Source organism: Bos taurus, chromosome 25 (assembly GCF_002263795.3).
Source record: "Bos taurus isolate L1 Dominette 01449 registration number 42190680 breed Hereford chromosome 25, ARS-UCD2.0, whole genome shotgun sequence".
Taxonomy (NCBI): Eukaryota; Metazoa; Chordata; class Mammalia; order Artiodactyla; family Bovidae; genus Bos; species Bos taurus.
The window spans coordinates 18,420,959-18,448,831 of record NC_037352.1 but is presented as its reverse complement, the minus strand read 5'-3'; the positions used below and the strand labels follow the sequence as shown (position 1 = coordinate 18,448,831).

The following is a 27,873-nucleotide window of genomic DNA, read 5'->3' as shown; positions in this document are numbered from 1 at the left end:
TTCTCTTAGAATAGTTCTAATCTTTATTTTGAAAAGATCAGGCACAAGGTAAATTCATTGTCCATTATGTTTTTCTAATTAATCATTTGACTCCTATTTTAAACACTACAAGCCATTTATCGTTGCCTTTGTTGTTTGGTCATCATTTTCTTCCCAAATATTTTTAGATTTTTACTTACTTATTTTTTGGTGAAGTGCAAAACAAAAACTCGGTAGAGTTTTTCAACCAGGAAAGATCGTAAGCATTTTAAGAGAGTAGTCGCTCAATTATTGGGAAAAAAGGGCTAAAAGAAAGCAGCCCTGTTAACTGCTTAATGCCAGTGTGTTCTTGTCAGGCTATGTTCGACCCCATTCATGGTCTCTTAAAACGTTGCGTTTGATTTTCCCAGTGATTGTCTTTGGGAGTTCTTTAACAAATTCCACCTAGTTATCAGAAAAACATAGTATGAGACACTTGATCAAGTTTACTGTCCCCACTAGTAAAGCATGTGACTTTAAGTGTCTGATCAAGTGTCTGTTGACTTTCAGTGTCTGTTGTGTGAAGCTAATTGAATGTCTTGGTCACCAGAAACTGTTCTGTTTATATATAAAGATGACAGTGGAGCTCCATCATGCTGGTTTTTAATGCTGGTTTGCTTTACAGAAGAACAGTCCCTTTATTCTATTGCTTTCCTCTAATTCAAACCAGACCTAGGTCTCTACTTCCCCAGGGAGATGCAGGCCACAGCTAAATGCAAAGAGAAACATCAAGTTAATTCTCGTTTTTTTTTTTTGACCTTTTAAGAACTGGGTCCTGGAAGTTCTGGGGAGATTTTTTAAAGATAATTTTGAGTATATACAATTTCCTACTTAGGCCTTGACTTGACAGTAAAATACTTTCTGCTCTCCCTCAAGATATGACTACTGTATTTTAAAATGTCCTCAAACATTTATGAAAAGAAACTAGGCACTGATTAAGTGAACTGAATGGAAATTAGGTTGCTTAGGTTGAAATTAACTACCTTTTAGCTGAAATGATGCCAACTGAAACTGAATTCTTACGTAGAGGATCAGTCAATATCAACTAATAGGATTCTAGGACTAGAAGGAAATTGTAGTGCCATCTGTGTGTCTTTATATAGAATTGTCCTTAAATCCCTCCTTTGGAGAAGGTTTCAGGAAAAATTCCACAGTTTCTTTGGATGGTATTTTCTTCCTGTCCCTTGAATTTGATCCCTTAATACTTAAAGTCACATGCTTTGAATTTAGAAAGGTATAATGGCCCAAAAGTACTATGATAGATAAGTCGTGCTGTCTTTGAAAACGATTGGCCACTATTTTTTTTTCCTTATATGAAATGGGACTGATTAGTCTGATAAGGATCTTTAGTAGTTACTTAGTATTGTAGAGATGACCAAAGATTCTAATTCTTCAAACATCTGTAGTATCTTAATATAAAGTATTTTAAAGCAAAATTCTTAAAGTTGAAACAGGTGTCCTCTACTTGTATAATGAGTTACTATAAAATCAAAAGCTAATATATGTACTTACTAGTTTAGATATTTATTTGGTAACACATTTAACTTTTGGGCACAATACTTGCCTTTCTTGGATACTTGTAAGGTGCAGTTGATTTTTTTACATGATCCTGAAGTTCAAGAGTTAATTTCTCTGGGTTGGATGATTTAAAGGGTGCAGATAAAACAACAAAAGCTTTCACTACCTGTAGGGGGAAAAAAATCAATTTATATCAATATATTTCTTTTTCAGACACATGAAAGAGTTTGGAATCAATGGCAAACACCAATACTTAATTGTTTGTTAATAGTAGATTGAGTAATGCATGCATATGCTGGAGATCACCTATGAACAAAGCTTGAATACAACTATACAGTGAGGTTTTGAGATCTAATTCCGGATAAATGGTTTGAGAGAGTGAGGAATGCAGTGGTTCAATAAAGCTAAAGGCTTCATTTTATTTTCATGTCACACTAGTATTTAACATTTCAACCAGACTAATCCTGTTTATTAAATAGGCAGTCCTTGATTGACAGGTAGCCACTTATTCCATCATACTTAAGAAGTAGTAGAGGATTATTGGAGGTTTAGAGAATATGTGTTTTGAGAGGATTTTGAGGAGGCCTGATGGAGAAAGTTTGTATGTTGAGAAATGGACTCAGAAAGGACTGATCTACTATAAAAAGTCTTTCTTGCCTGATATTTTTTGCTTCTCTTTGTAATACTGTTTAAAACCCACTAACTAGATAACTACTGAGGTGAATATAAGTTATTAACAATTCATACATTGATTCTAATTCATGTTTAATTCTGATATTCAGCTGAAATGGTTGTATTGAGACAAGGAGAATTTGGTGACAGGAGAAAAGTATTTTGGACAACAGAATCCATTGATCATGGAAGTGATACTGGAGGTATGAGTATGGGATCCACAGAAGGTCATGTATAATTTGAGCCAGGAATACAGAAAGAGATGTGGGAGAATGCTGATAAGCAAAGTGTTTTTGAAATTTCAACGTAAAGTATATAGGAAACTTCCATGAGGAAAAGAAAATTCTCTCTTCCATACTATTTGACTTCCTCCTAGAACTAAGGCTGGAGCTTCCCTGGTGGCTCAGATGGTAAAGAATCTGCCTGCAATGCAGGAGACCTGGGTTTGATCTCTGGGTCAGGAAGATCCTCTGGAGAAGAAAATGGCAACCTACTCCAGTATTCTTGCCTGGAGAATTCCATGGACAGAGGAGCCTGATGGGCTACAGTCTATGGGGTCACAAAGAGTTGGACACAACTGAGCTGTGGAAAATTCTTAAAGAGATGGGTATACTAGACTACCTTACCTGCCTCTTGAGAACCTGTATGTAGGTCAACAAACAACGGTTAGAACCAGACATGGAGCAATGGACTGGTTCCAAATTGGGAAAGGAGTCTGTCAAAGCTGTATATTGTCACCCTGTTTATTTAACTTACATGCAGAGTGCATCATGGAAAATGCCAGGCTGGATGAAGCTCAAGCTGGAATCAAGATTGCCAGGAGAAATATTAATAACCCCAGATATGCAGATGACACTACTCTAATGGCAAAACGCTAAGAGGAACTAAAGAGCTTCTTGATGAAGGTGAAAGAGAAGAGTGAAAAAGCTGGCTTGAAACTCAGCATTCAAAAAACTAAGATCATGGCATCTGGTCCCATCACTTATGGCAAATAGATGGGGAAACAATGGAAACAATGAAAGACTATTTTCTTAGGCTCCAAAATCACTGTGGATGGTGACTGCAGCCATGAAATTAAAAGACACTTGCTTCTTGGAAGGAAAGCTATGACAAACCTACACAACATATTAAAAAGCAAAGACATCACTTTGCCAACAAAGGTCCATATAGTCAAAAATATGGTTTTTCCAGTAGTCATGTATGGATGTGGAAGTTGGACCATATAAAAGGTTGAGTGCTAAAAAACTGATGCTTTCAAATTGTGGAGCTGGAGAGGACTCTTGAGTGTCCCTTGGACAGCAAGGAGATCAAACCAGTCAGTCCTAAAAGATATCAACACTGAATATTCATTGGAAGGACTGATGCTGAAGCTGAAGCTCCAATACTTTGGCCACCTGATGGGAAGAGCCAGCTCACTGGAAAAGACCCTGATGCTGGGAAAGATTGAAGGCAGGAGGAGAAGGGGGCAACAGAGGGTGAGATAGTTGGATGGCCTCATTGACTCAATGGATCTGATTTTGAGCAAACTCTGGGAGATAGTGAAGGACAGGGAAACCTGGTGTGCTGCAGTCCATGGGGTCCCAAAGAGTCAGACACAACTGAGCAACTGAACATCAAAAACTAAGGCTACTTTTGTCATTCCCTGAAGTCGCTTTCATTGGGTCCTAATTAGGATTGTGGTATTTGTTTGGGAACTTGGTCACAATCTCTTATTTGCACTGTTTCTGTGAGAAAGTATAGTACGCATTTCACGACAATCATACATATAGTAAAATCTGCTTTTGCTTGTGCAGTATCTGGTCTTCCCTTTTCAGTAACAGCACCCTGATTTGCCTGTGGAGGATTACTTTACCTCTCTGATGGAGTTGACACTAACTCCTATGTCCAATGACTGGCATATGATCCAGGTTGAGCCAGACAGCAAAGATCTTTGCAAAGACAGCAAAAAGCTGTCTCCTTTCCTGGGGTTGTCAAGGTGTAATTTGTTAAGTATATATGGTGTTTGTTACCGTCAGGTGGGAAGAACCTGCCCAAATAGTGCCAACATAAGGAACGGCAGAGCAAGAAATAGAGACAGACTTAGTTTTGCTAATATCACATGAACCCTTGGATGTGTGAGCCAATAGATTGTTTTTTTTTTTTTAAAGAAATATAAGTCAGTTTGAGTTGAGTTTCTGTCATTTGCTACTAAAAGAATCTTAAAACATTCCCTTTGGTACACAACTCACTTGTAAAGTTGATTGCCTAATATATATTGCCATGTGTGTCTCATTACATGACTACTTTTGATTCATTCTTTTAAGTGGTTAGATGGGCAACTTGAAAATATGAGATTGCTGCTTTAATTAGTGACCTTCATACTACCTCTCCTCTGACTGGATCTGGACTGCTGACAACAGCTGATTCAACGACTGCTGGGTGCTCAATTAGTGCACTCTCCACTTCAAATGGCCCAATACGGTACCTAGAAGGGGAAAAGAAGAAGCCTTTGATATCTACACCTAAGTAGATTTCCCTGGTAAATTGTGACTTTCTAAAAGTACCAAATGTACATACCCAGAGGATATGATGACATCATCAGCTCTGCCAACAAACCAGAAATAACCATCACTGTCCATCACTCCTCTGTCTCCAGTGACGTAAAAATTCCCTCTTATGGTGGCAGCAGTTTTCTCTGGATTGTCCTATGAATCAAACATGACATTGGGGATTAGTTTGATCAGAATAGAAGGGGTATGGCACCCATGAAGTGACTAGTACATTTCATTCTATTTCTAAAAAAAAAAATTTAAAAAGGTAGTTCCTGGCAAAGAATACAAAAGAATACAAGAGCATAATAAAAAATATTATCTATGCCACCCATGGCACCACATATCTACCTCCCCCGACCCCCTAAAGCCTATCCAGGTGTCCTTCCTGAGGACAACCAAAGTAGCTGGTTTCTTTCACATAGAGTTTAATCTTCACAAAATCCTTAGGAGAGAGATAATATATCTATTTTTTTCATTTTACAGCTGATGAAATAGACTTGGATTTTGTGACTTGTCCAAGGTTACATAGCAAAACATGTGGGATATGAAATTTGGACCCAAGTCTATATGACTCCCTATTATACCACCTTTTCTATTAAAGTCTATTAAAGTTCTACATTCTTGTACCACATATTCAGAGAAGAAACAGAAGGGTCGTGTAGATGTTAGCCTGAGGGCAATTTCCCCTTCTTTTCCAGGTGGTAGGATATTGCCATTTTCATCAATAATCTAGAATGAAAGAAACAGTTTAGGTACCTAAAACTTTCTTTACACAAAATGAAAATGGGTTATTAATAGTTCTGTAATGAATAGCAGAAATCTGAAATAGTCTCTCTTCTTTGTTGAACCAGTTGGGTATTACCCACCTGCACATCGTAGGGTAGTACTCCTTTCCCCATTGAGCCTGGTTTAATTTCTTGTCCTTTCTGATTGGCACAAATTATTCCCTATTAAGAGAATATATTTTATGTCACTATGTAAAAATTCACTTTTCTGTAGCTATTAATATATCATGACAATGAAATCCAAGACCCAGTTTTGACTGATTTTTCAAGTATTCAAGCTCATCTTCCAAAATATATTATTTGAGACTGCTGCTGCTGCTGCTAAGTTGCTTCAGTCATGTCCGACTCTGTGCGACCCCATAGACGGCAGCCCACCAGGCTCCCCCATCCCTGGGATTCTCCAGGCAAGAACACTGGAGTGGGTTGCCATTTCCTTCTCCAATGCATGAAAGTGAAAAGTGAAAGTGAAGTCACTCAGTCATGTCTGACTCTTCGAGACCCCATGGACTGCAGCCTACCAGGCTCCTCCTTCCATGGGATTCTCCAGGCGAGAGTACTAGTAGTTCTCAAACTTGAGTATGTATCAGTTAAAACACATTGCTGGGGCCCCATCCCAGTTTCTCATTCATAGGTCAGGGAGAGGCCAGGGTATTTGAATTTGTATTTCTCCCAAATTCATAGGTGCTACTGATACTGCTGGTTTGGGGACTACACTTTGAAAATCACTCCTTTTGGCTGAGTACCATTAAGTGCACCTTAAGTTCTATTAAGCCCACTGGGACTCTCTGGGGTCCTTCCCAGTGCATTGGAAAGATGAGCTATTCAATTTTGAACCTCTTCAATCTCTAACACCTCTGAGACTTAGCCTGTGTGAGGAGGCAGGAAAGCCAAGAATAATCATAATTCCCCTTCAGTCAAACCTAGTCGGGCAATTTAGAAGTTTTAGGAAATACCATCACAATTTAGAGCATGATGGGAACACTTCAGGGGCTCAGTTGACAGTCCTGGGGTTGAAAGGCTAAACTTTGTCCATTAAACATACCACTTCTGTCTGTCCGTAGCCCTCATACAGCTCCAATCCAGTTTGCACTTTCCACTGTTCCAGCACCTCTGGATTGAGTGGCTCCCCTCCTGTCAAGCAATGCCTCAGCTTCTTGAATTTATATCTGGAGAGAGAGTTTCACTGGGGTCTTTGGGGAGCAAAATATGAGTGGCTTTCATTGGCAGATAACTAGGACATTGGAAACAAGCAAAGAGTGAGGAAGGGCAAGTCTTAGGAAAGTTCATTCAGAGAATATTTGTTGAGCAACTACTCTTGTCAGATGTTGTTCTAGGCACATGGGGTATGTTATGATTAAAACAGTTTCTTGGTGGAGTTTACATTTAACAGGTCATTCAAGAGAGGAAAATGTTGGAGAAAATGCTAATAATGATATTAAGAACTTATTAAGAGCCAAGAAATATGGCAGCTAGTATTAATAGAACATTTATGATGTTACAAGGGCTTGTGGAGCACTCTCATAATCTTCACAAACTCTGTTTTACAGATGAAGACATTGAGGTTGAAAAAAGTTAAAGAACTTGCCCAAGCCCTCCGAAAGATAAAGAGCAGAGTTGAATAATCTGTACTCTACACTTATCACTTGTCAAGTATCTCATTCACCAAACATGCTGCTGTTGTTGAATTCTTACCACAACCTGTGAGGTGGCTCTTAAATATCTCTTATGGATGGAGTTAAGGGAGCCTTAGCAAGGTCCTCTTGAGTGATTGAGATCCACTATTAGGAGCAGAGTCCACCTATTTGACTTTGTAGCATGAGCTTTTAACCAGTGGCTTACTACTCAATTGCCCAGCCAGGTTCAGGTGAGAAAGCTTGGAACAGCTCAATTCTAACATAGTGAGGTCCATAATGGGAGGGAGGGTTTGGTAGAAAATGAATTGGGCCTATTCAGAATAGAAGTCCTTGAATTAATCTTAAAATTTGAGCAAGATGTTCACATTCTGAGGGCCACAAGGAGTTGATTAGGAAAAGGGAAGATTCATGTCTCCTTTATTGTTTCTCATAGCTATCTCCCTCCTAGACATCCACACCTTGGGGGAAGACTTTTTTCTGTTTGTTTTGTCTTTGAAGGATCCAGGTTTAGGGGAGAAGCAGGTGACTGTAATGACTTAAATTGTTTCTTCCTTTCTCTCTCTCCTTATGTATTAAATTCATGTTAGTTAAATAAATATACTTTGCAACTTCACCTAATGTTCAGGTGATTTGGCTAAGTTGAATATAAGCTTTAAGTCATAAGACTTTATTAACTTCAGGGCAGTATAAATATAGATATGTGTGTGTGTGTGTGTGTGTGTGTGTGTGTGTGTTTAGAGCAGGGGTGATAAAAGCACTGGGATTACAGAACTCTTGTTGTCTCTGGAAGTGTTCTGTTGTTCCAATGATTCTTAAACTGGGGATGTTGGGGGCCAGGGGTGGGAGGTTGCCCTCTAGGAGACTCTTGGTAATGTCTGGAGACATTTTTGATCATCACCACTGATGGAGAGGGAAGTCCTACTGATACAGGTTAATAGTAGGTAGAGGCCAGGTAGAATGCTACAAAGCAAAGGACAGCACTCCATGACACAGAATTATTTGGTTCAAAATGTCAGTAATGGTGAGACTGAGAAACTATCTTGTACTGAAAAGGGGAGATCTGTGTTGCTGGATTATAACTTTTGTTTGTGGTTCAAATGGAGATTTCTGCCCAAATACCTCTTAAGGTCTTTTTGCACAAGCATCCGGTACACGGTGGGAGCACTGCAGAGGGTCGTGATGGGATAAGTGGTAAGCGTCTGGATGATGGAGAAAGACGAAATATCAGCAGTGGTTAATTAAAGGCAATGACTGGAGCTGATGTCTACAACCTCCTCTTTTCTTTCATTGACATGTGATCATCTCATGGAAAAATACCAATAACCTCAGATACACAGATGATACCACTCTAACAGCAGAAAGCAAAAGGAACTAAAAAGCCTCTTGATGAGAGTGAAGGAGGAGAGTGAAAAAGCTGGCTTTAAAACATTAAAAAAACTAAGATCATGGCATCTGGTCCCATCACTTCATGGCAAATAGATGGGGAAACAATGAAAACGGTGAAACACTATTTTCTTGGGCTCCAAAATCACTGTGGATGGTGAAATTAAAAGACACTTGCTTCTTGGAAGGAACACTATGACAAACCAAGACAATGTATTAAAAAAGCAAAGACACCACTTTGCCGACAAAGGTCCATATAGTCAAAAATATGGTTTTTCCAGTAGTCATGAATGAATGTGAGAGTTGGACCATATAAAAGGCTGAGCGCTAAAAAACTGATGCTTTCAAATTGTGGTGCAACCATGAAATTAAAAGACACTTGCTTCTTGGAAGGAAAGCTATGACAAACCTAGACAACATATTAAAAAAGCAAAGACATCACTTTGCTGACAAAGGTCCATTTAGTCAAATCTATGGTTTTTCCAGTAGTCACGTACAGATCTGAGATTTGGACCATATAAAAGGCTGAGTGCTGAAAAACTTTTGCCTTCAAATGTGGACTCTTGAGAGTCCCTTGGACAGCAAACAGATCAAACCAGTCAAACCTAAAGTAAATCAACCTTGAATTTTCACTGGAAGGACTGATGCTAAAGCTGAAGTGCCAATACTTTGGCCATCTGATGTGAAGAGAAAACTCATTGGAAAAGACCTCAATGCTAAAGATGGAAGGCAAAAGGAGAAAATGGTGTCACAGGATGAGATGGTTAGAGAGCATCACTGACTCAACGGACATGAGTTTGAGCAAACTCTGGGAGATAGTAGAGGACAGAGAAGCCTGCCATGCTTCTGTCAGGGTGGCAGCAAAGATTCAGACACAATTTAGCAACTGAATTAAAACAATTTTAATATTTGTATTTAGTATTACATGAAACAGATATATCAATATTATATTAATATATAATTTGTCAATGACATATAAGATATTTAGATCTTACACATTTAATATTTTATAAAAGAATATTTTATTTTAATATTTATTCTCATTTTGTCTCATTGAATATACTAAATAAGAATACTAATAATGTTATATGTAATTATATGTGATGGTATATTAACATATTATTAAATATTTCTATTTAAATATTATAACATATTTAATACTTTATGAAAGAGAATATTTCATAAATAATAAAATATTCTTATTTTATAAATGTTGGTTTTAAAACTGTAAAATTAACTTATCTACTTCAAGTAACTTTACAAATCTGATGTAGAGACCCAAGTTCTTATGTTACTCTAAATTTCTGTGAAAACTCATAAACCATCTCGTCAAACCAGTTGGCAAAATAACAGGGTGAGCATAGCTTTTAGTCACACACAGGTGTGGTGCTTTTAATAATAAGTATTTTGTTAAACTTGATTGATCATTCATGGAGTTGAAAAATAATTGGCCTTGAATCACATTTTTCTAAAGGCTAAAGAAACTGGAGTCATCTGATATCTCATTCTAGCTGTTGCTGGCTGAGAAGGATGGATGTTCCTGGTTTCAAGAAGAATATTGGGTTCTGAGAATTAGCAAAGTGAGAAGCACAGGGCGAAGGCAGAATGAAAGGCGCTACTCTGGGAGAAAGGTGACACCACCTTCATCTCCTCTACACAGGAGTTCGGATTTATCAACTATTGTCTTTGTTTCACTGAAACAGAAACCAAAGATTTATTTAGACTTGAGACTTAATCTGTTATTTAGAACCAGACTCTCAGGCAGTCGGACACAACTGAGTGACTGAACTGAACTGAACTGAACTGAGACTTAATCTGTTATTTAGAACCAGACTCTCAGGTGGCCACTGATTTAGTGATACTAGCAAATTCTGAAGAATTTGAAGCACAAGAGGGGTTTTATGCTTAAGAGCATTGTGGGTGTTCCTTTTTCACTCTGTTAAATACATTTTAAAGCCAAGTCTCTGGAGACTTTACTTCTTAAAAAAGAAATGGTTTTCATAAGCCCAAGAAGTCCTGCATTCTGAGGAATCATGTCTCTATGGTTTTGGGAAAGACAAGAGAAACCTATATGTAATTTAGAAAACTATATGTAATTTGAAGTAGTGACTTACATCCAGGAAAGTGTCGGTGTCAAACTGGGCCATCCGATGCACAAAGACACAGGCTCCTTGAAGCCAGGAGGAAAACACACTGCCAATGGCAGCCTTGATCCAGCCAGTGTCAGACATGTTCCATATGATATCTGTGGACTTCAGGTCTAGCCAATACCTAAGTGATATGGGGAAGCAACAATACAGACCAAGCTGAAATAAAACAAAGAAACAGGAAAGTAAACAAATTTGTGTCCTTAAGGAACAGCCTTGCCTTGGAACCTCAATGGCTATGGAGAAGGGTCAAAAGAAGCCCCACGCCCGGATGAGCAGCACCACCTCTCATTCTTGATAGAGGGCTTTTCAGAATCTTAGGTAGTCTGAGAGTAGACTGGGAGTCTGGGTTTGGCATGGTTTTCTGAGTTTGTCCACTGAGGTGACAACTATTTACTGAGCAAATATTATATGATAGACATTGTTCTATAGCAGAGGGCAAGGAAGACCAGATTTCTTCCCTGTTTTAAGGGAGATAGATAGTGAATAAGTATCTAAGTAAATATCACAATTTCAAATAATGATAAGTGCTATGAGGAAAATGAAATAGGGTAATGTGATAGTTTTAGGACATCTTGGACGGCCTTTCTGGGTGGGCAAATTTATGTGGCCAAAAGGAGAAGGAGCCAGACATGCTGTTGTGGGGACTGAATCAAGGTCAGTTCCTAAGTTCTTGCTTGACCAGTTGGTTAGATGGTACAATTTCCTGAATTAAGACATTGAGAGTTCTATTTTGTAGATGTTTCATTGGAAATACCTAATAGCCACCCAAGTAGAGATGCCAACTAGGCAATTGGATATACATATTGGCAGCTCAGGGGATAATTAAAAAAAAAAAAAAAAAACAGTTTTCCTCCTTACCTTCCACAGAGGGTATACCCAATTCCCAGGCTGCTCTGAGAGTGTTGGGCCATCTTGGGAGAGCCTGTGGTCCCACTGGTGAAATAAATCGCCATTGGTTCTTGACTTCCTGTCTCCACACAACTGTGCTCTGCAGAGGCAGTTCTGTAAAGTATGGGCCCCAAGATGATGACTGAACATGGCAGACCAGTTTAGCTCTGATATTTTTTTTTTTTGCTTTGCTACTTATGCCTTCTTGACACCAGAATGTAATCCAAAGCCTCCCTGAGAGAAATTTCTCAAGAAAACTTATAGGGACTTTGCAGGGACTGCATGGCTTGTGGGATCTTAGTTCTACATCCAAAGATGGAACCTGTACCCTTGGAAGTGAGGGCATAAAAGCTTAACCACTTAACCACTAGACCACCAGTGGTCTAGACCACTAGATTCTCCAGGCAGGAACACTGGAGTGGGTTGCCATCAATGCATGAGAGTGAAAAGTGAAAGTGAAGTCACTCAGTCATGTCCGACTCTTAGCCACCCCATGGACTGCAGCCTACCAGGCTCCTCTGTCCATAGGATTTTCCAGGCAAGAGTACTGCAGTGGGGTGCCATTGCCTTCTCCGAGTTACTGAGTTAGGAATGGGCATATGATGCAATTAGGAAGGAATACTGCCTCCCCCTACCCCATTCATCTTGCTTTTTGACCTTTGGATATTGTTGCAAGAGTACTTGATGTCTGGAATCAGCCTAGCCATGTTGGGATCACAAGAAGCATTATCATCCACACTAAGGATGGCATGATGGAAAGATGAATGAGTCTAGGTCCATGCTATCTTCAAAAAAACACTGAATTAACCAACTCTCATTCCATTCTACCTCTGTACTTATTTGTAATATAATAAACTTGTATTGTTTAAGCCATGCTTACTTGGGTCTTCTATTGCTAAAGCTAAGAGCACTTTAACTGATAGTAATATCTGTGTAATATTGTCTGCATAGACAGCCCCCAAAATTCCTTCCATCCAAGCATGCCTCACTGAGGGATGGAGCCTGTGTCCTCTCTCCTTGAATCTGGGCTGGTCTTAAGACTTGCTTTGGCCAACAGGACATGACAGAAGTTGTGCAACTTCTCAGCCTGAGCCACAAAGGCTTTGTAGTTTCACTTTTCACTGGAACACAGCCACCACATAAAAATGTTCAGATTGTCCTGCTGGAGAGACAGGGCATGTGTGGGAGAAGAGAAATGTTTAACGAACACCAAAGTCTCAGACTTATGAGTGAACCCACTTGGATCCTCCAGCTCCAGTCAAGCTGATGTGGAGCAGAGATAAATTGCTTCTGCTGAGACCTACATGAATCTCTAACCCAAAGAATCTTGAGCAAATAAAATGATTGTTTTTACATCACTAACTTTTGAGTTGGTTTGTTACTCAGTATTTAATACCCAATAGAACACCTATGAATTTTTGAAACTCACATATCATCTTTTTAATATCTCAGGTTGAAGGAAACAGAGTTGAGGATACCATTTTAATCCATCCTAATTAGATTAAGATTGCCACTGAAATTTTAAAACAGTAAGGATTAATGATATAAACACACACTATATTGTCAAATATAGTTTCATGAAATATTAATGTGGTTTTCTTGGTAACTTGCCTATCCTACCCCTTGTCCCCTCTCCCCAAATAAAAATAAACCATTCAATTTTATTGACTTTTTCAGTAAAATATATGGTGAAATTGGTATGTGTTGGACTGGAGAAAGGGGAATATCATCATAGTATCTGATACAAACAAGCAAACAAAAACAAACCAAAAAAGCTCAACTCATCTTTGAATGCTTCTAAATCTAGTATGTAAAACTTTTGATATAAAGCTTTTGATTTTTAAAACAAAGAAACATTATAATCTGTGAGTGACAAGAAGATTTTCAAGCAGGGTTTCCAGCGTATGACTTCTGTCTTTCTTTGCATACCTGAGTTATATATATAATCAGTTTTTTTGAACTGATTATATGCTGATGATTCCAGATTTATATCCTTACCTCCTTGAGCCTGAGACTCAAATATCTACCACTTGCTACACATTTGTTTGTTCTTAGTCCCCTCAATCGGTGGCTCAGACAGTAAAGAATCTGCCTGCAATGTGGGAGACCTGGGTTCAATCCCTGGGTTCGATCCCTGGGTTGGGAAGATCCCCTGGAGGAGGGCATGGCAACCCACTCCAGTATTCTTGCCTGGAGAATCCCCATGGACAGAGGAGCCTGGCAGGCTACAGTCTGTGGGAGTGTCAAAGAGTCAGACACGACTGAGCAACTGAGCACACAACTTTAAACTCTTTCTCAAGCTGATAGTATCCCACCCACTAAGTCATCCGAGTTAAAAAGCAGAAGATTCCTGCCTTCATTCTTCATGTTCAATGAGTCTCCAAATCCTTCTAGTTCTTTTTTAGTGTGCCTCCTTCTCTTGGTACTACTCATCAGAGCTTGGACTTAGAATTTCGTCATTGCTTCCCTAGATAAGCCTTTCAGATGGTCTCTCGGATTCCAGTTTGGTTCTATTCAAATTTATTTTTTATGCAGTTGCCAGAGAAATCTATTTAAAACTGGAAACTGACCTTGACACTTCACTTCTTAAAACTCTTCACTGGCTTCCCTTGTCATGTGTGTATTAATTGCTCCGTCGTGTCCGACTCTTTGTGACCCCATGGACCACAGCCCACTCTTCCATCCATGGAATTCTCTGGGCAAGAATACTGGAGTGGGTTGCCATTTCCCTCTCCAGATCCCTTGTTCATAGGATCAAGTTAAAAATTTAGCATACATGTTCAATCTTTGGGCTTCCCTGGTAGTTCAGCTGGTAAAGAATCCACCTGCAATGTAGGAGACCCTGGTTCTATTCCTAGGTTGGGAAGATCCACTGGAGAATGGATAGTCTACCAACTCCAGTATTCTTGGGCTTTCCTGATGGCTCAGCTGGTAAAAAATATGCCTGCAATGTGGGAGACCTGGGTTTGATCCCTGGGTTGATAATATCCCCTGGAGAAGGGAACAGCTACCCACTCCAGTATTCTGTCCTGGAGAATTCCATTGACTGTATAGTCCATGGGATCGCAAAGAGTCAGATCTTTATATGAGAGGCTATTATCTGGCTTCTGCTTGCTCTTCTGGCCTCCACTATGACTTCATATTTTCCTTTCTAGCCACCCCCAACTGCTTGCACAAACTTTCTTTGCACATTTTGGGATTTTCTTTGCCTCCATACTTTTTTCATATAGCTCTTCTTCTTGGAACACTGTTTTAAGCCCCTTATGATCAGAATCCAGGGTCTTGAGCTGAAGGGAAGGGTCCTTTTTATTAGGACAGGAAAAGAGAAATATCAGTCAGGCCCATAATTTTAACTGTTTCCCCATTCTAGTATAATATTCTGGAAAATGTTCATGAATGTCTATCCATGGGAGACAGAAGTAGCATAAGAAACCTTAAAGTGAACTCCCAGAAGATTAACTCTAACCAAATGAGATAGTACTGATTATGGCTGTGTGTGGTTTTCTGAGAGAACAGCCAGTTGTTGGCAATTTATGGCTCCCTTTTCCTTAGCTTTTAGAGAAACAATCCATGCCAGTTGTCAAGTTATGACACTCCAAAGTTGTTTGTTTGAAGTGAGGATTCCCTTTACCTTGAAAAATACTCCCCAAATGTATAAATTTCAATTTGAAATTCATGTGAGTTCAAAGTTCTCTGTCTCCTGTGGATTTTGTGATGCTTTAAAGGCTTTCTGGGGACTCAACAGAATGTGGCAAGAGTTGTTTAGGACAGGAGTCTTGAAAGTGGGGGAACTTGCTGCCCAGGAGTATATGCAAGATGACTGGAATGAGAAGAAAATAGAATTTCAAATTATATGTATTTTAGAATTCGTTCTTTAAAATAATTATTTTTTATATTTGTGTGGTGCACAAAAGTACATGTATATAATTTATAAATAAATAAATACATATGTATTAGGGGAGTGTGTTAAAAATATTTTACTGAGGAATATGAATATTCAATTGAATAATACTACCTTAGGGAATTACTGCACTGCTGAATGGCTTTGTTAATTTCAGACTAATAATAATTACAATTACTATAAATCTTACAGAGTGATTACTCTGTGCCAAGCATTATGCTAAAAACTTCACATGCTTCATCACATTTGATTTTTATACAACTCATTGGGGTAGAAACTATACTATTCTTATTTTATGGATAAGACACAGAGTTTTAGAGATGTTATTTGACTTATCCAGAGGTACTCAGTTTATGAAAGACACAAACAGCATCCTCTGTCATAGCTGTGGGAAAACCTTTTGGGTTTGACCAACAGGGTTTAGTTTTGATTACTGGTAAAACTTTATTCCAGCAATGGAAACTACTTTTATTCAACAGAGTTTATATGTCTTCTTTTTATAAGCTAATCAAAAGTATTTTTTAAAAAAACATAAGCTACTTAACAGCTCTTTGAAGGATAATACATTTAATAAACATTTTACTCCATTTTTTTACAGTTTAGGAAGCACTTTCTTCCTTATTAGCTTATTTTATCCTCAAAACAACACTTAAGACATGTGCATCCTTATTCTACATATAAGGAAAACTGAGGTTAAGTGTGCTGTTTTGTTCAGTCCTCAGTAAGCATGTCTTAGGGCCCAACTAAATGGTAGGAACTAGAAATGGAATGATCAGTCAAATAGACAAATAGTGCCTTTGCCTTCTTGGAGCTTACTGTTTGGAAGAGGGATGGAAGTTTTTTCTGTAAAGACCTAGATAATAAATATCTTAGGCTTTGGGGGTCATAGAGTCTCTGCTGTAGCTACCCAACTCTGCTCTTATAAGATGAGAGCCACTCTAAACAATATGTACAGAAATGGGTGTGGTCATGTTCCAACACAACTTTATAAAAGTGAGTGCCATGCCAGAATTGGCCTATGGGTCATCATTTGTCAACTGCAGAGGAGAAAAACAGATAGTAAATACAGGAACAAATGAGTGGATATGATATTTGGATAGTGATGAGTACTATGAAGAAAACAATAGGATGATGTGGTAGACTAGCTTGGAACTGGTGGTCAGAGATAGTCTCACTGAGGATAAGACATTTGAGTTGAAGTTTGACAGGAAGTCATCAACTTCCTGTTGATGAGGGCTGAGGAAGAGCATTCCAGATAGAAAAAACAGCAGGGGCAAAAGCCCTGAGGTGAACCACATTTAAGGGGAAAAAATGGTGGCCAGAGTCAAGGCTGTGAGTTGTGGGAGACGTGCTCCAGGACTTAGGCAAGTACTAAGTCAGGTAGGACACTCATCTCAGGCCCTGGCAAAAAGGAGGGAAATGGGAGCAGAGCTACAGCCCTTTCTCTGTCCTTAAAACGTTTTTATTAGGTGATTTTTTCCTGAGAAGGGGCCTGGATCAACCCACAGCATGCAGGAGTCCTTGGAGGCTAGGAGACTCTGAGATGCAGTTGTGACTGGTGTTATTGCTGGCACTGCAACTAATGTGGGGAAAATACTCACTGAAATAACTCTGGGAAGCTGAGCCACCCATCCTGGCTGTGTGGAGACACCAGGAGTTTGGTCTTCAAGTCTGGACACTCGGACACAATGGACTCCACTGCTGGGATCACCTCCTCACTGGCCACGATGCACTTGGCCTTAGATGCATGCAGCCGATAGAGGATGTCTTTTGCTGTCAGCTGGGTTGTTCCTGGCATGAAGACAAGCCCTGGGAAAGAGACAGGCCTCTGAATAGACTGCGGACTGTGGAAATTTGGGCTTTGTGCCTGCATGGCAAAGAGCTGCAAAATCTAACCTTCAGCTACCCTTGTCTTGGTCTCCAGGAACATCCCGCAGGACCCTGATCTCTGAGAGATCCTTAGAGCACTGGCTTCAGAGTCCGACAGTCCCTGGATCTAATCCCATTCTTGCAACATACTTGCTTTGTGACCTTGAACTTATTCCTTCATCTCTCTGTGTCCTCCTTTCCTTCTTTGTAAATTGGGGAAACTAATAATAAGTCTGGCACATAGTAAGCATTATGCTGTTGTTGTTTAGTTGCTAAGACATGTCTGCCTCTTTTTGCCACCCCATGGACTGCAGCCTGCCAGGCTCCTCTGTCCGCAGGATTTCCCAGGTAAGAATACTGGAGTGGGTTGCTATTTCCTTCTCTAGGGGATCTTCCAGATCCACGGATGGAACCCACATCTCCTGCATTGGCAGATGATTCTTTACCATGAGCCATCATAATGGTGGGCTATTATTATGTACCATTTTAGTCATTGTCATATAACACTTAAACAGTACTTTACATTTTACAGCACTTTACAGGTTTACATTTTCATGAATATCAACTCATCCAATCATCTGAACCTATGGTTTCCAAATGAGTTTGGCAAGATAAGCCACTAGGGATAAGAGAAGAAACTAGAATTTAAAAAATTTATTGCAGATATGGAATTCTGTTTATGACTTTATCTCATTTTTGTATATATTTTTATACATACTGTATTAGCAAAGTAGAACAACTTAAATAACTATATCCAGATGGGAGTATATGTTTCCCAAGAATTTTTATTGATAGATTGTATAGCCAAAAAAAACTTGGAGGCCACTGTTCTAAGCAACCATGTAAATCAATGCAGTTGTTGCCATTTGATGGAATATGAGCCAAGCAAGTGGCAGAGTCAGCCTTCAAACCTGGGTTTTCTCAGTGGTCTGTGTTCATTGACATATGCCTACATTACTTTGGCAATGCTTCATTTATTCCACTGTTTCACATCATTCTAAACATTGGCCTGTGATGGGCCTGATTTTAAAGTACTAGTTCCTTATGAGAAGAACATATACGGGAGAATTAGATGAAAAACAGAGGGAAAGTGGTTTGTACTTTTTAAAGCAGATCAATGGCAAGAAAGTGGAATGTATGTAAAGCATTACAAAGAGCCACCGCCATTTATTGAGTATATAATATATGCCTGGTATCTCACTTAAAATTAATCCCAGCAGACAGACGACAACTAGCCCAGGGGCTGTAAAGTAAGTGGCAGAACCAAGATTCAAAGATACACTTCCCAGACTCCAAGACCTGTGTCATATACCAGACTCCTTATTTCTTGGTGAGTTCCCTGAAGTAGGCTAAATAGGAAGATATGGAGTTGAATTCCTAGGAAGGAAACTTCAATTACTGAATGTATCTTAAAAGCTCTTACATGTCATCCCCTCTTGAGAAGATGAATAAATATTTGATGTGATAAGTTAATCAAGAAAATATCTCATCATTCACTCAATATAAAAATATAAGATTTTGCAAACCATTTGTTCTTAGTGGCTCAGAAGTTATTAGTACTCTTGGGGGATTTGTGATGTGGATGTATTCAATGGATAGCTTGGGGGTCAGGAGTAAGTTCTCTTCTAGTGGATTTCAGATTTTTATGCTTTACAGCAAAAGCAAAGTATTTAGCTATGTGGTGCATAGTACTAGTATCTCTGTTTACTGAGATTTAATTATTCTGAACTTGAAAACATAATCCCTCAGGCGCTTGTTTAACATTTAATTAATTGTATATTTTTGACCATTCTGCTTGTGGGTTTGTTTTTAATCTCAGCATTTCACAAATGGCATACATTATGTTAAGTAATATTAGTATATTTTTATGACAAATAAAACCTTTAATCTCTTTCCAACCCACAATTGGTTTCACATTTGCAAATTCCTTTTTATAGTGAATGTAAAAAGAATTTTATATATTGCTATTTTATGTAATATTGGCAATGAGAGCATTTTTCAACACTATTATGAAATCCTTGTAATTATTCTTTTAATGACATTCCAGCAAATTGAAGCATCATAATTTCAATTAGCAATAACCACACCCTCACTAAACTTTATTCTCAGCTAGTTTTTAAGTTATTTAATAGTTCCTATATAGTTGTTTCCATTTTTTCCTATTATTAATGATATTGCAACAAGCGTTTTTGTGTTCTGTATAGTAGTATATCCTTCGGTATTCTTGTTTATTTTTGATTGACTTATAAACATTTATGTTGTGTGTGCAAACTTTTTCAGTAAAAGGCCAGATTGTAAACATTTTAGGCTTTGTGAGTCGTACCATCTCTATTTCAATCAGCAATTCTGCTGTTGTAGTGCAAAAAGAGCTATAGACAATACGTAAATGAGTGAGCATGGCTGTATTCCATTATAACTTTAAAGCTTTATTTACAAAAATAGATGGCCAACTCACTGGCCGTGGTTTCTGCTGAACTCTGTCCTAGAAAGGGAAAGAGTTCTGTAGAAATTTTACTGGGGTACATTATAAATTACTACTGTGGGAGAAAATGTGTCATTTAATACATTAATTTTCTGGGAAGAGGCAAAGGTTTTCCAGCTGGAATCTACAACCTTAGTCTTAAAAGTCATTTTGTTATAGTCCTTTTTTCTTCCTTTTGTACTGCTATGTCAGGGAGAATCCAAATGTATTCAGAGAAGGAAGTTCTGGAGCATCTGGATGAACACATCATAACCAGCACTGCAAAGAGGTATTGGTACCCACATTTGCTTTTATAGAGTTTTGTGTTTAAGCTCCAATTGCATAGCTTTCTAGCTGTGTGACTCTGGGCAAATTTAACCTTTCTGAACATCAGTTTCCTTTCTCACAAAATGGGCATCGCATCAATAATACTTACCTCTTGAGGTAGTGTTCTATTATTGCATCATGACTGCTTCTAATTTCAACCCAGTTTTTCTGTTCTTTGTAAGCATAACTTCAGTCAGGACTAACAATTCAGAAAAACCTCTACTTTCAGTCTTTTTCTGTTTCTGCATGATTTAGAAATGTTAAATATTGGCACTGACCTGTTCTCATACAAGCCACGTTTATAAGCCACCACTCTGGGATTCGGGGAAGAATCACGGCCACTCGGTCTCCTCTCTCTAAACCACAGGGCTTGGTGAGCACATTGGCAGCCTTTCGGGACAAGGAGCCCAGTTCTCCAAAGCTCCATTTCACCTCATCCCCTTTGCCATTCACCCACCACAGGGCTGGGTTGGCTGGTCTCTCTCCTGTCTAGGTATGCATAGGCACATGGGAAAGAGGGGAGAAGGCGCGAATGAGTGGTCATCAAATAGATGGGACATATTTGGTGTCTTTCCCTCAGCATTTGTGCTGGTGGAGCCCAGTAACAGAACCAGTTTGTCTGTGGGGGAGCCACTATTCTATCAAACACCGCCTTGTTGAGACAACCCATCGGGGTGCCCGTCCTTCCCTGATCAGCATGTGGGCCTGTGAACCAAGTTGGGCCAATCACAACTTCTGTCCCTGATTGAGTTTTCTGAGAAGAACAAAAAGATAGAAAATGGTTGGAGCAAAATCCGTCTATTGGCTCTTGGTGCTTATGCATCTGTCCTGCTTCCTGTCCTTGTGAAAACTCCAGCTTCCAACCCAATTTTGTGACCTCCCCCACATTCCTTTGATAAATTTCTTTCTTGTTTAAGTTAGAGTCTCTTCCAACCAAAAGCCAAAATGAATGGACCAAGACTGATTAGGAACTTATCATTTTTTACCCAAAAGACCAAGCTATGGCTTTCATAGGTAACCGAGAACAAGATGGAGGGCCTTTGTGGAAGGAGCTTGATTGGTTTCTGGAGCAAATGTCTTATAGTGATTCTAGAAGTCTGTACTGTAAAATCTTTTTGCTTTATGTATTACTTGGGGGAGATATTACTCTCCTTTTTTTCCCCTATCTGGAATGCTCCCTTTACCTTCCCTAGTTGGAAAATACTTGGAAGCTCAGTTCTCATTTCACTTCTTTGGTCAAGTCTTTCTTAGCTCCCACTTCTTCTCCTGACTTCTCTGTGTTCCTGAAGCTTTGTATGTACGTTCCCATTTATTCCATTAAACTTTGTGATATCATAAAGGCATCCCTATCCAATGGATTAAAGCTCTATAAGATCAGAAGCTGGTTCATTTACCTTTGAACTGGTGAACTTGGATAAGTAGCTTAACTTCTGTGAGGTTAAGTTCCTTATCTGCAGCCCCCTTATCTGCAGGGTGGTGATGGGGATTTGATGAAATAATACAGATCTGTATTTCTCAATCGTTAGTCATTTGAGTATCACTATTTTTCCAGATCTGTCTACACTTGTGCTGTTGTTCTTTGTATTCTTCTTTACACTGTTGACTCATTTTCACTTGAATACTTTACTTAAGGAAAATATGTTTAATTATTAATACCACCATAATGGGAAAATCAGTACAACTTGCTAAAAATGGGTTACTGAAAAATAAATATGTATACTGAAAACAAAATACGTCCCTACATTTTATCTAGAGATTTTCATCTTCTATCTGTGCTCTCTGTTCAAAAGTGAGTGTGTCAAATATAAGCAAGCTGCTAAAGACAATAGATTTGAAGGAAGATTGTCCATTCTATTTACTAGGAAGAATTAACTCCACATATTCAGTACCTTGTGCATGTAGCATATATTCTGAAGCACGGGCCCTCGCAGTGCACTTTGGTAAGCATTGATAAGTAAAGTGTTCAGCTTAGTGCCTGGCTGGGGGTGGGGGTCAGTATGCAGGGACCTTGACCTGGGGATACACTAAACACTTCATAAAACATATTGCTTTTTCCTTTTCAACCTCTGCTTCTGCACCAATGACTATTCATAAAACCAAAGCTCAAGTTACTGTTTTTTTGTGACCAGACCAAACAGAAGAATTGGAGAACAAAGAGCTGCTATGTTCGACTTGGGGAAAATGAGGGGAAAGAGGCATAATTCTTTGAGTAACCATGATGAGGGGGGCTGAGGATGAAGACAGCCATATGTAGTTGAGGGGCAAAGTTCTTCCCTGGAGAGAGAGAAGGGCAATTGGAAAACAAAGGAAACCAAGAGGTATGAAAAAATGGAATTAAAAATGGCCACAGAACAAGGAAATGGAAGGCTGAGAGACAGGTAGACACCAAGCATTTACAGGAGGCCCGTCATCTTGTACCTTCTCTTTTTGGGACCACTGGTCCAGCACATCCCCAGCAAAGTTAAAGTTCTTAGGCAATGATCTCTCACAGCGATTTATGGCTTCAAAGTCCGCGAGGGTCAGAGGCGCTCCCAGCTGGTGACTTTTGTGAAAGCGCCGGCCAATTGGCTTTGTGAGCCAGATGAATCTGAATGTCTGGTAGCGGAAAAAAATCTTCATGGTTCCAAAGGGCTTTGTTAGCTTGTGCGGATGTGGAAATACTGCAGTCTGTGGGGAAAGATTGGTGAGGAGTGTTAGTCTCTTCCCATGCTCTGTGGTGAGACTGGGAAGCGGACCTGTAGCTGTGTACCCTCAGGAGTTTGGAAAACACCTGAAAACACCCCATCCTTCTTTAGAGCTGAGGATTTCACCCTCATCAGCCCTCTACTACTAGACTCTTGCTCTTCATTCTCTTTGTGACCAGGTTAATCTTAAAAATAACAGCAAGAACAACAGCCCACAACTATAGAGTTGTCAAGCTCCTATCTTCTGTTCCTACCTTCTTCCCAAACACATGATAGACAAACAGAATATTTGCTGCCTGGATTGACATTCACGACCTCCTTCTCTCTGCCTCATGCTCTGTTCTAACTCTATCTGCTAAGTCCTCTCTCGAATTTCCTCTTCCAGTAAAGCAGCCCACTCACTTTTCGTAAATGTCTGTTCCCACCACTTAGATTTGACCTGTCATTCCCCTGGTTTCTGGGCCATGCTTCCTGCCTTCATTATAGCTCTTTAGACACCTTGGTGTAAGTACTGGATCAGTCATTTTCTGGCTGTAGGGCTTTAGGAAAATTATCTTTCTTACACCTCAATTTCCTCATGTGTGAAATGGGGAAAAATACAGCACCTCTGTCCTAGGGTTATTATGAGAATTTAATAAGATAATGTCTGTAAAATGCCCAGCATGTAAAAAGTGTCTTCAAAGTGTTAACTAGTGCTATTGTTAAGATCATTTTCATTAGCATAGTTCCATGAAACAGTCTTACAACATGAATCAGGAAACTTGTGATTTACTCTCAACTCTTTCAAGACTAGCTTTATGACATTGGTAAAGTAACCTTCTTCCCTTTCTGTACTGCCATCTGTATTCTAACATTTTTTTCCCTAATTCTCTGATTTATTTCCTTTGAATTTCCATAACATGCATCTATACTATTCATGCAACAGTTGTCTACCTTGTGTCATTAACTCTTGTTTTTAACATATGTGCCTTGTCTCCTAACCTATCTTGATGTGAGTAGGGGTTATGCTTTGCACCCTTAGCACTTAACATGTCTCATACAGCTATCTTCAGTAATAGAGATTGGAGTGCCAACCACCTTACCTGCCTCCCGAGAAACCTGTATGCAAGTCAAGAAGCAACAATCAGAAATGGACATGGAACAATAGACTGGTTCAAAATTGGGAAAGGAGTGCATCAAGGCTGTATATTGTCACCCTGTATATTGTTTATTTAACTTATATGCAGAATACATCATGCAAAATGCTGAGCTGGATGAAGCTCAAGCTGGAATCAAGATTGCCAGAAGAAATATCAATAACCTCAGATATGCAGATGACACCACCCTATGGTAGAAAGCAAATAGGAACTAAAGAGCCTTTGATGAAGGTGAAAGAGGAGAGTGAAAAAGTTGGCTTAAAATTCAACAATCAAAAACTAAGATCATGGCATCCAGTACCATTACTTCATGGCATATAGATGGGGAAACAATGGAAACAGTGAAAGACTTTATTTTCTTGGGCTGCAAAATCACTGCGGATGGTGACTACAGCCATGAAATTAAATGGTACTTGCTCCTTGGAAGAAAAGCTATGACAAACCTAGACAGTGTGCTAAAAAGCAGAGACATTACATTGCCAACAAAGGTCTGTCTAGTCAAAGCTATGATTTTTCCAGTAGTCATGTATGAATGTAAAAGTTGGACCATAAAGAAGCCTGAGCACCAAAGAATTGATGCTTTCCAATTGCAGTGTTGGAGAAGACCCTTGAGAGTCCCCTGGACTGCAAGGAAATCAAACCCAGTCAATCCTAAAACAAATCAACCCTGAATATTCATCAGAAGGACTGATGCTGAAACTCCAATACTTTGGCCACCTGATGGGAAGAGCTGACTCATTGGAAAAGACCCTGATGCTGGGAAGGATAGAAGGCAGGAGGAGAAAGAGACGACAGAAGACAAGATAATTGGATGGCATCACCGACTCAATGGACATGACTTTGAGCAAGCTCTGGGAGATGGTGAAGGACAGGGAAGTCTGGTGTGCTGCAGTCCATGGGGTTGGAAAGAGTTGGACATGAATGGGGGACTGAACAACAACAAAATGATCATGTTTACTTCTTTTTTGACTAATATTTATAGTTTTATGTATGAAAGTATGAAAACTTATAAGAAAAGATCAGCATAATTTAACCATGCATCCATGCATGCTGTCGCTTCAGTCATGTTCAACTCTTTGCAACTCTATGGACTGTAGCCTGCCAGGCTTCTCTGTCCATGGGATTCTCCAGGCAAAAATACTGGAGTGGGTTGCTATGCCCTCCTCCAGGGGATCTTCCCGACCCAGGGAAACCCAGGTTTCTGGCTTGGCAGGCAGATTCTTTAGCATCTGAGCCACCAGGGAAGCCCAATTTAGCCATAGTTACACAAAATTAAGTCTGGTAATATCATTGATGTTAAAAACTCTTTATTATGTACAGGTAGAAAGGAGAAGGATCTTTCTGCTGAAAGTGAGAACCCATCCCCCTCCTAGATACGCACATGCACACATGCATGTGTACAGGCACATATGCTACACATATACACACACACGTACCACACACTACCGTGCATCCGCACTTGCCTCTCTGGATGACCTTGTCAAGGTGTTTAATACTTCTAAGTCTCATTTTAACTGTGCAATGAGAGTAATAATTGTACCTTCTTCATTGGCTAGTTGTGGGGTTCAAGTGAGTGCCTTAGGATAGTGCAAATGACTAGGACTCAATAGATGCTGCACATTAAACAAAATCAAACCCCAGAACTATTTCTGGCAGAAACCTTTAATTGCTTGATGTACAAAAACCCTAGAAAAGTATTGGGTGGAGCCACCAGCATCTTGGTGCCTTATCCTATTTCTGCCTCCTTTAATGCCCTGACAGGCTCTTGGGGCTAAAATGAGCCCCGATCCACCTGAAGCATTCTGGCCTTCATTTATTAATACATCATTTTGACCTTTCTTGGTTCCATTTTAATGATGTATTGGAAAGACGCTTAAGATATGGGACACCAGGAGTATTCTTGCTTCCCACAGAAAATAGTCCAGAAAATATAGTGAATATTTTTAATGCAAATTTCCTCTCCATCTTCTCCAAACTGAAAAGTAATTTTTCATGAATTATTTTATTTTCCATATCTCTATGGGCAAATTTTCCATGTCTTAATAAATCATCAAATTAACATATCAACAAATCTAAAACCATGTCATAAAAAGATTGGATCTGAATATATATTTCAGCATTCCCTATGTTATGTGAGTAAACAGTGAAATGGCTTTACATATGCAAACATGATCATTACTGACAAAGACAAGTCAACATATATAGAGTAGGATTTCTTAATTGACCTTAAAATATTTTTGCCAATACTTTTCTTTCTATCTCTATTGTCTGCCTTTGATTCTCTTAAAGGTTCTCTTTAAGAAGACCACAAAACTCTGAAGAGCTGCCAGTTTTGCATTGAAGAGACCCATTTTCTGACTTTGTATTCTGTGGAAAGTTAATATGATTCCAGGACCAAATCTGAGGAATTATTGACTGTTTTGGATCAAGACATTATCTCTGTAGAAACCTGTATGTAAATGTGTTTAACAAAATATCTGCAGAAGATATCTGTAAAAGTGAGAGTTGAACTAGGTGATTTTTGAAGTCTCAGTTATTAGCAATGTGTTAGGGGAAATGAATAGTAAAAAACATGTATTGAGCACTGTGTTAGGTATTTCCATCCAATAACTTGTTTAATTTTCTCAACAGACCTAGAAGGCAGGCAGTTTACTTTACATATAAGATGTCTGAGGCACTGAGAGGTGAGCAGTTGACCAAAAGCCATTCATCTAGTAAGCAGCTTGCACTTGTCTCTAAAGCCAATGAAAGGAAGTACTATCACAGATCTTTGTAATGTTTCTACTAAACTTCACTAAATAGAAGAACAGCCCATTTTTCTGTCAAAGAGACATTCTTATCCAGGGTCTGCAGCAATTCAGTTAAGACAAGACAATGTGACTTTTAGAGCTTTCTATGGATTTAAATACACTTTCACAACTTCTCATTTACTAAAGTGACTTTCATGATACCACATGCATTTCTCTCCTTACCAGAAAATGATATTATTGATCCAGAAAGGCCTTCAGCTCCTTCACAAAGACACCACACTGTATCTGCCAGAAATTTGCTTTCTTCTTTCTTTTCTCTTGGTGGTATCTACGCCATTGTAGCCCCAAGTCTCTGGTGTGCAGCTGGGAGGATCACAATCCCCTGGGAGGAGAGTTCTTATTTCTCTGAATAACCTGTGGTTAAAGGGATAGTGACTTATAAGACACAGTTTGCGGAGGAGGGAGGAAATACAAGAGCAACCTCCTCTCATGGTTCAGTGCCAAACAATGGCTTAACTCTACTACTTAGATTGAAAGTGAAAAGTGAAAGCTGCTCAGTCATGTCCGACTCTTTACGGCCCCAAGGAATATACTGGCCATGGAATTCTCCAGGCCAGAGTACTGGAGAAGCCGTTCCCTTTTCCAGGGGATCTTCCTGACCCAGGAATCCAACCAAGGTCTCCCGCATTGAAGGAGGATTCTTTACCAGTTCAGCTACTGGGGGGAAGCCCACTTAAAAGATTATCATCATCCATTGAACTGACAATATCAAGATTCACACTACTCAAGTGGACTATATTATCAGGACTTCTTGACATGACTATTGAATAAACCAGGAGTATTTGGGCATAATGGATCTGGCCTGGCAAACTTACCCAAGGAGAGCCAGAGAAATCATACTGGAACTCTCAACTAACTAATTAGAGGAGATTATGAGAAATCCTCCAACTCTTGACTTTCATTGAGCACTGACTGTGTGCTACCACAGGACTAGCTGCCTGTCCTAATGTTACTGCTGCTGCTGCTGCTGCTAAGTCACTTCAGTAGTGTCCGACTCTGTGTGACCCCAGAGACTGCAGCCCACCAGGCTCCCCCGTCCCTGGGATTGTCCAGGCAAGAACACTGGAGTGGGTTGCCATTGCCTTCTCCAATGCAGGAAAGTGAAA

The 27,873-nt window shown here is 39.4% G+C and overlaps 1 protein-coding gene across 1 annotated transcript; it reads right to left on the bottom strand.

Moving 5' to 3' along the window:
* Nucleotides 1-264: 264 nt before the first annotated feature.
* On the bottom strand, nt 265-23,274 carry ACSM4 (acyl-CoA synthetase medium chain family member 4). The gene is made up of 13 exons (XM_002698016.6): nt 22,556-23,274; nt 20,416-20,626; nt 17,082-17,289; nt 11,550-11,693; nt 10,656-10,812; nt 8,278-8,357; nt 6,567-6,690; nt 5,606-5,686; nt 5,367-5,468; nt 4,765-4,892; nt 4,573-4,672; nt 1,583-1,702; nt 265-423 (listed from the first exon to the last, which is right to left on the bottom strand). Exons 1-13 carry the CDS (start codon nt 22,754-22,756, stop codon nt 337-339), a joined length of 1,743 nt encoding a protein of 580 aa, XP_002698062.1. The 5' UTR covers nt 22,757-23,274; the 3' UTR covers nt 265-336.
* Between the last annotated feature and the right edge of the window lie 4,599 nt (nt 23,275-27,873).

Excerpts from the sequence above, each read along its gene's own strand:
- ACSM4 (XM_002698016.6), bottom strand. The coding sequence starts at position 22,756 with ATGAAGATTTTTTTCCGCTACCAGACATTCAGATTCATCTGGCTCACA. Across the intron at positions 17,290-20,415 it reads CGTGGCTTGTATGAGAACAG|GGCTTGTCTTCATGCCAGGA; the intron begins GTCAGTGCCAAT and ends TCTCTTTCCCAG. Across the intron at positions 424-1,582 it reads CTTACAAGTATCCAAGAAAG|GTGGAATTTGTTAAAGAACT; the intron begins GCAAGTATTGTG and ends TCTGATAACTAG.